Consider the following 9,081-nt stretch of genomic DNA (forward strand, 5'->3'; position numbering starts at 1 on the left):
TAAACAGGAATGACAATAACAAAAATAGAACTTGTATATTTGTCCAATAAGAATTAACTCTATTTCTCTAAATTCAAGGTGTATGGCAAGTCGAATATTTGATCTTAGTTGACTGTTACATCATTAGTTTAACACTTAAACACTGAAGGAGGCATTTCTCTATTCACACAGACTTCTACACAGATCTGTAAATAGTCTGAATATGTATATTTCAAATTAGTCTATGTGACCCTGTGTTCCTCTCCTTCAGAAGCATCAGTAATGCATTTGGCCAATAGTTTGAAACACGAATTGTAAATTAACATAGTGTATAATCTTGATAATATGAAAAGAGTCCCAAATACTTATTTTTTAAAAATGGTAACATTAGGAAAAAAACTATAATCATCATCAGTTCTATTTCCTGAAAATTCAGTTGAGGTAACCTCTGCAAGTCACAGCTCCACATTTGCACACAGTTCTGGCCCTCTTTTTGGCTGGGCTGTGGTCAATAGAATCTGAAGATATATCTCCAGAACCTTTCATTTGATAATCAAAAGTGAGCTCTTCTCCAGCATTTATAGTTCTCGTGGAAAATAATGCTATTCGGGGAAGACGGGTGTCGAGGTTATCAATGAAAACGTTGAACACCTGAAGATTCGGGTCACAACTGTGATTCACAAAATGAGACACATTTCCGTATCGAGCTGCATCCACTGTGAATTCATCAGATTCATAGTCCAGATCAAAGAGATACGTGATTCCTTTGTTGTCATATAACTGCCCCCGTCTTTCAGCTTCTTCACTTGTGATTACCTCTCCGACATACTCCATGACAAAGCTCCTTCTCCTAATCTTCACAAGGGTCTTTACGCCCCAGCCGCAGCCATTGCTGGTCCGAAAGATGCAAAGTGAATACTGTGTGCCTTTTTGGACAATCCTCTTGGGACAATCGGGTCCACACTGACACCTTGAGTTGCATTCGTAAATGGGGGTGCCAGCTGGGATTTTAATTTGTTGATTTTTATTATAAGCCAAAAGAACTCCAGCTTCAGCAGGACAACATTTCTCAAAGAAGCAATCTGTGCATGAACAACCAAAGGTGGCTTCATTTACTAAGCTGATTCCAGGAGCTGGTTTGTATTCATTAATGTAGTAGAAGTCTGAAGGGGGGCCCTCTAAGTCCACAGTATTTTCAACAAAAATCATTCCTTTGTGATTCTTCCTTCTGTTGAGTTCGTCCTGCCATCTCTGCAGAGCTATCCTTTGTTTAGCCTTCTCTACAATGTATTCAGCAATGGCAGGTTTCAAAGCTCTGTGATTTTCTTTTAGAGTTATTGCTTTGCCTTTCTTTACCTGAGATAAATAATTATGCTTGTCATTAGAGAACTGCTGAAGCAGTAATGGGCACTTGAGATTTTGCAAAGGTTCCCAAGTATTTGTAGAATCTGGCCATCCTTTCCATTTTACAAGATAATATTCCATATCCTTTACTACCTTGTAGTCACACAAGTATTCCACCTCATAATTGTTTAGATTCCTTTTGGTGATTCCAATCGATTTACATGTGAGCTTTTCTTTTCTACATAATTCCTGAAGAGTATCAAGTGAAACTAGGCAAGGCACACACCAAGCTCCTCGCGCCTCGGCCCCGGCCGCCGCCATCTTGAGGAGCTTTCATTCAAACTAAAATAAGTCATTCTTACAACTAAACCCAAAGGGATTAGTCCTCTATAAGAATGCAACTTTCAGATAAATATATTTGTACATTCTCACTGGAGAGACTAGGTTATTGAGTTGATATTGAAAATCCGTTAAAGGCCCGTGGTGCAAAGCAGGAGAAAGAAGCACAATTTCAATCCCAAAAAGGGAACACTAAAATGCCACCCGTTGGGATCTAGCATTGGCTGACAGCTATTGGGGCACCCCCAGTACGTGGCACTGTCTTGTGACCACGGTATACCCCCATTAAGGAACCTCAGGAAAGCTGTAGTGGTTTAAGGAGGGGCATTGTGGCCTCCTTGAAAAAATTTCACTTTTGGAATAAGAAAAGGCTGTGCAGTACACTCACTTGTCTTTTGTCCTCTGAACAGACCTTGCATCAAATTGGGGTCAAGATTTCCATCTGGGAGGCGGAGCAGTTAGGACTAGCCGGGGGCTGCCATGTCACTTCAGGTGCCTGGGACCAATGTTCACGCTGACACCTCAGGCAGAGAGTTGCTTGCTTATTTTCTTTTTACTACAGTCAGTGTAGACATCCATTTCCAATTGCATACAACATTTTTAACATTTTGAGAGATGGACATAGAGAAAATGAAGACACAATCATTGTTTCTTGAGGGCTAGAAATGGCAGTGGACTATGAAACAGACCTGAAATCTCATCTCTATCAGCAGGGGATGAAGAAAATCTGTTGTATTAAGTCATTATTAAACTCCCCTTTCCTGGGCTGTGGAAGGCGAGGAAAAGGGAGATGTGCTCAAACTTGACTGGAACATTTAGAAAAAATCTGGCTAAGACTTAGCTCATTGATTGCTACTAGAAGAAGCTGCATGTGGGTTCTGTAATAGTCTTATTATTTAAGGGCAATCACAATCCTGCAATGGTTTTTCCATCTCTACCCCTGATGATTTCCCCCTATTCCTTTCATCATTATAAGTTACTATTTCATGTATTTTTAAGTAACTACTGCTATCCAGTAGGTGAATTCCAGGCTTCTAAGCAATGAGAGTTTATTTTTTACATTAGGGCACACAACCTGAAGTAAACTCATTGATTGTATAATTAAAAATCCACAGGCACTAGTGGCAATCTCTCAGCCAATTGGTTACACTTTGTTATGCTAGTTTTCATGCTAAAATTAACTGAAGATCCAAGTAAAAACTGCCAGTATGGATCAGAGGGGAAAAAGCTAGGAAAAACAGCTTTCAAGTATAGAAATATTGGGTTCAAGACCTGGCACAAAACTGAGAGAACATAAAACGAAATTTCATTTTTATAGAACAGGTCAGGGTCAAGGGCACTACCATTAAAAATACTATTCTATAAATATGGAAATCGGCCCATTGTTCTCTGGGAAATGTTGTGACACCTAAGAAGAAACTTGCAGGGGTTGGCATTTTCCATAAGTAACAAATGCTGACCACCAAGGAAATCCATCAAATAGTGCCTAACCTAGAAAAGAATAAAAGGGAACTCTAGGAGAAAAAGACACCTCCAGAGAAAACCTGAGTGGTTCTTGTAAACTGAGGAGGGTGGAGGAACTGGGAAACTGGAGTGGAGAAGTAAATCTCAGATCTGATGGTAGGAGGAGAATAGAAACCAGCCAAGGGGAACAGGAACACTACATGAAATGGACAAGCTCACAAAACAGAAATCCCAAGTAAGGGGCATGTAATAGAGAGTGTTTAAAGGACAATTCATTGAAGGGAATTGCCCGAGACACTAACATGGGTACCTCTGGCATCCCCTTGTGTGGAAGGCAAGATTTTACACTGCAGATTGGAACAGTCATTTCCATTTCATAAAGCCTACATCTCTGGAAAATTGGGTTCCATGAATTGAGATTTTTGTTACATTAAGCTTTACTTTTAACTTTCCAGTAGTTTTACAGGGGTAATTTATTTGAACCATTCAAAAGGATACAACAAGCTTGTAAGATAAAAATGAGTCAAAAGTTTTAAAATTAATTGAATAAATCAATTTGATAAGTAGTCAAACAACACTGATTTTTCAGGAAAAATAAATTACATATCAATTAATAAATATGAAATTAAATGCAGTCAATTTTCAAATATCAATGTTAATGGAGAAAAGGCAGAAATGAGAAACAAGATCCACAGAGAATTCTGAAATCTCATTTCCATTCAACCCTTTCCCCCATTTCCATTTCAGTCTTATTATTGAACAAATTCGAGTTTTAAAAAACCTCTCTGTTTCCTTGCTGGTCATTAAATAAACATTTATGAAGCACCTGCTATGTGCCAGGCCCTCAAAAAAACATTCAGAAGAAAGAGACCAGGGCCAAGGGGCTGACCAGGACCCTAATAATAATAGATTTGGTTTCAGTCATTTCTTTTTATCACCCCAGCAAAATGCAGAGCATAAATTAGAATTAATAAAAAAGAAAAAAAATGCCCTTAGAACGTATGGATATCCTTATCAATTTTCTTCTCGAAAATAGAGTTTTCACTGGCTCTCATTTTTAATCCTGATCTCTGTATGAGCAAGAAAATAGCAGCTGGGAAAAAATGGAGAAGGAACAGAAACTAGGCAAAAAGCAAAAGCAAAGTATATAGAAAATTAAGATACGAACAGAAAAGCAGAGTATAATTCATCTACGAACAACATTGAAGTTAACCTCAATTTTTCCTAGCAGATGAAGAGCTATAAAAATGGATTTATAAATGGGAATGTCCTGCTTGACAAGCAAAAGGCTTATGTAGAGAGGATGTAGGAGTAAGACAGAAATGATGTCCATCCCAACAAATAGCCAGGAGGAAAGGAAGCTGGAGAAATCAGTGAGCAGGAGCATCTGATCCACATTCATTACAGAAGAGACCGGTCAGGGAGTCTAGGACACAAGGAGCAGGTCAGGGCCATGATAAGAGGAGCTCCTTCTACAAACTGTTTTCTTTTTTTTAAAAAAAACATTTTTTTAAATTGAAGTCTAGTTAATTGACATGTTGTATTAGTTTCAGGTCTATAGCAAAGTGATTCAGATAATATATGTTATTCTTTTTCAGATTCTTTTCCATTACAGGTTACTACAAGATATTGAATAGAGTTCCCTGTGTTACACAGTAGGTTCTTGTTGTTTACCTATTGAATATTTTATATATAGTAGTGTGTATCTGTTAATCCCAAACTCCTAATTTATCTCTCCCCCCCATACTGCTATTCCCTTTGGGATAAGTTTGTTTCACAAACCATTTTCTTACCTACTTATTCCACAAACATTGGAGGTGCACCTATTGTGAGCCAGGCAACAAACGAAACCTATCCACCTCAATGGTGTGCAATAAGTTTTTTTTTTTAACCAGTAAATGAAAGAAGAATATAATGAATGATCAAGCCAATGCTTCAGAAAATCCATCTGTCCTTTAGTACCTGCAGCCCCTGCTAGGTGTTTCCTTATCCTCGGCTTCTGTTGGGCTCTTTCTCATCTACCCATCAATAAGGACTCTTAAATCCCAGTCGCTATGACTTCAAACTCTCACAGGCCACACCAACCAAGTGAACCCAAGTGAATCTGGTCTATTAATGTTGAGGAACCTGAATAAAGGCAGGCTGTAGAATTCCAAGAAATAAGATTAATAAATATTCTTACTCCCGTCACTCATGGGCAAAATGGAAATATAAGTGTTACATTGCCAAATACCACAGAGAGAGCAGATATCTCCATTAGATAGTTCTAGTGTCTCGTAGAGAAAAGTGCCCCTAACTTGAGCTCTCACGCTCAGCCGCATGCCTTTCTACTGTAATAAGACATGAACTGTGCATGATGTGATCTCAGGTGTCCATGACACTGGGTGGGATGACATTGCAGGTCTTGACACGGCCGTCCCCAGCGGTCTAACGGTGCAGCACAGGCTCACACTAAAGTCAAATATGTGATGCCAAGGGTTGAGAAGAGATGCATACCAGAGGCTGAAGAGTGTCACCCAAACACACGCCAATGTCAACACCCGGAACAGAAGTATCACAGACCCAACTTAACTACAGAAATACAGCAGGAATTCTTCCAGAATTCAGTGCCTGATCAACGCTGTCCCAGAAACCAGAGCTTAAGTAATAATAAACTCTTTACACCTGATATGTATATATATATATATATTTTTAAAGCTCCCCAGGTGATCTCAGATTGAGAACCACAACTACAGCATCACAAAACTTCTGGTTCTTCCTCCTCCTCCTCCAGGCTCCTTCATGAAAATGACAGGTTCTTGAAACATTAAAAATTCACTAGATAGGGTATTTGAGAGCGTCACAAGCCTTGCCCAAGACTAAATCCTTAGGAACATGCTTGTCGATCCAAAATAATTGTGGGAAATTGTAGAGTGAAATTAAATGGTTGACTGATCAAGGCAGTGGTGAAACGTGGTCCGTGCCTTAAGGAAGAGAACAATACGGTCTCTTGGGGCCCTTCCCCTAAGTTGTTTTCCCCTGTAGGGGAGGAGAAAACCTTTCCTTTACCCATCTTAGGTTCATTGGCTAGAGCCCTGCAAATTAGACTGGCGAGAAAAGCCAAACAGATCAACAAGAGAAAAACAAACAGAAGTTTATTCACACATGCATTGCACAGACACACAGGCGTACTCAGCAATAAGTAACTCAAAGGGGTGGTGAGAACTTGGGCTGATATAACATCTTAACAAAAGACGAATAAATTTTGTAGAAAAGTGACAAGACAAAGGAAAAGAGCTTTAGGCTTTCACGGATAGCAAACTCTGGGGAGGTAAATATATGGGGGAAACTAATGGAAGAGAAGCGTTGTTCTATGGATTTCTGTGGTGCCGCCACCTCTGGGCTGATAAGAGTCTAGAGTTGTCTCCTGTGGTTAACAATTGCCTTACCCTTCCTAATAGGAAGGCAGAGGGCAGAGAGGTTTTCTTGTCTACTTTTTTTTTTTTTAATTGCCTTCGGCTCAAAATAATCCTTATGCCAGAGTGGCATATTTGGATGGAGCATACTCTGAACTCCTACACCCCTTCAAGGCTGTTTGATGGGCTGGAAAGCCCTCCGTGCTCTCCCCACCAAGTTACTCTCTCTATGTCATCACCCAGTTGATTTCTTCTTTGGCACTTGTCACTGAGTAACTAGTAATTACTTAGTATATTCGAAGTGATATTTTGAAAATTATTTAATTAGCTTTTCCTGTTTGCTTTTGTACTAGCAGGTCCAAGGTATCCATCTGCCATGGGGGAGATTAGAATTTGCTGTGGGAAGTAACAAACAAAAAGGATAAGGGTGGTATTCACTTGTAACATGCCAAATAGGATTAGGCAGCAAAACAATAGCTTTACTAGCCAGGCCTTTGTATTGAGAGGATTTTCCAAAGTCCTCTAATAGCCACTTTATGAAGGGCCATTGGTAGGGCTCTTCTGTTGTGGCGAGAGAAGCTATCCCTTTCCTCCTAAGACAGGAAAGCTGATGAGGCTTGTTGCTTAATAGGGGGAGGATGTAACAAAGGGGAAGTTAAAGAACTAAAACAAACAACAAAAGCCTGGGGAAGGCTGGGGTAGTGGAGAGGAAGAAGAGAGAAGAGAGAGTCTGTGGACCAGCTTTGAACCAGACAAGGGTAGTTGCCGTAGATAAATGAGGATGTGAGGGTAACACCAAGGGCAAGTAGGGGCTCTTGCTCCCACCTTCTGTTAGGGTTCTAGAAGAGACCCCCCAACTTCGAACTTGGCTGCTGCAAATTGGCCCGGCAATGTCACTGGGCAGAGAAGGCTCTGAGCCACTCTTGTTCCCATCGGATAGGAATTGAGTTGGGAACAAAGAATCCTGACATTTTGGTTAGCCTGTGCAGACTTTCTGTGGAAACATGTACCATCTCTGTCAGGTTTATTGAAAGAGTGAAACTAGTTTTACAAAGGGAAACTATAGTGTTTGTACCCACTCCAGCCAATATTCTGCAGGATAGTGAATTCTAGACACCCAAGCAGGAGTCAGGGGCCCTTTTCTATCAAGTACCAACATTTCCCCAACTCCCAACCCTGTAACTGTGAATACAGGCATTTGCTTATTCATCCCTCAGTCATCATTTATTAAGCACTGTGGTGTCCCATGTTCTGGGATATGTACAGCTGAGACAGAAGTGTCCTCAAGGGGCTCACAATGCAGTAAGAAGAGGTGACAGTGTAAAAAAAGATTAAAATACTGCTATGAATTGAATTGTGTCCCCAGAAAGATATGTTAAAGTCCCAATCACTGGTACCTCAGAATGGGACCTCGTTAGGAAATAAGGTTTTTGCAGATGTAATCAGGTGAATGGTAGCAGAATCAACCACCCCAAAAATGATTGTAGTAGTTCAAGACAGGCCACCTCAAATCATGACCCTTTAGTATTTTGATGATTTTGAGCTGTAAGCACTTGAGAAATAGCAAGTTCAGGGAGAGGATTTCTGTGAACTCCCCTTAACTACCTAAAGACAGATCCTCCAAAAGGAACTCCGTTATCATAAATCCCTACCCGGGGGTTTCCGAACCAGGGAAGATGGACTCTCATCACAGGAGAAGACATTAGAGGTGGGCACCACAGCCAGACAGTCTTGGTCCCAAACCATCACACCTTCTATTCTTCCAAGGGCTCCTTCATCTTTCCCAAGAATCATTTCCTCTCCCCTAAGAGGCCAACATCCCCCTGCCCCCTTCTCTATTAAGATGGTATTTAAGCCCGAATTCTAAGCCACCTCAGAGAGTTACTCATTTTCCCTTGAGTGTCTCCCATTTATACATGAGGTATACATGTTAATAAACTTCTGTTTGGTTTTCTCTTGTTAATCTGTCTTTTCTTATAGGGGTCTCAGCTAAGACCTCAGAAGGGTAGAGGGAAGATTATTTTCCTCTCCCACACAAGTTAAGATGAGGTCACACTAGAGAAGGGGGGCCCTTATCCAACACAACTGGTGTCCTTAGATTAAGAGGTTAAGAGACACAGACGCACACAGGGGAGGACACCACGTGGAGGAGTAAACAGAGACTGGAGTTAGGGTGCCACAAGCCGAGGACAACAAGAATTGCAGGCAACCCCCAGGACCTGGGAGAGAGACGTGGAAACAATTCTCACTCAGAACCTCCAGTGGGACCCAACCCTGCCAACACTTTGATCTGGGACTTCTAGCCTCCAGAGCTATACAAGGATATATTTCTGTTGTATCCAGTTTACCAGTTTGTGGTAATTACCAGTCTGTGGTAATTTTTTACAGCAGCTTGAGGAAACCAGCACAAGTACCATGCGAGGGATGCTTCAATGGGGCATTCTTACAGGACTGGGAAGCACAGTGAAAGGAGCATCTTTTTCTGTAGAAAATGGAACGCTCTGTCTCATGGGCGTGGTACAGAGGTGACTGCAAGCAGCAGCTGCACGAAGTTGCCAGC

At 40.9% G+C, this 9,081-nt stretch overlaps 1 protein-coding gene across 2 annotated transcripts; it reads right to left on the reverse strand.

Annotated features, from left to right (window-relative positions):
- Positions 1-411: 411 nt before the first annotated feature.
- LOC307052668 (histone-lysine N-methyltransferase SUV39H2-like) lies at positions 412-1,644 on the reverse strand (the record flags this gene model as incomplete). Of its 2 annotated transcripts, XM_079703753.1 has the most annotated exons (2): positions 412-795; positions 1,336-1,644. In XM_079703753.1, 2 exons carry the CDS (start codon positions 1,642-1,644, stop codon positions 412-414), a joined length of 693 nt encoding a protein of 230 aa, XP_079559879.1. The 2 variants fall into 2 exon arrangements, with proteins under 2 accessions (XP_079559879.1, XP_079559878.1); XM_079703752.1 differs by having other exon boundaries at positions 412-1,644.
- Between the last annotated feature and the right edge of the window lie 7,437 nt (positions 1,645-9,081).

The sequence above is a fragment of the Hyperoodon ampullatus genome, assembly GCF_949752795.1.
Source record: "Hyperoodon ampullatus genome assembly, chromosome: 1".
Taxonomy (NCBI): domain Eukaryota; kingdom Metazoa; phylum Chordata; class Mammalia; order Artiodactyla; family Ziphiidae; genus Hyperoodon; species Hyperoodon ampullatus.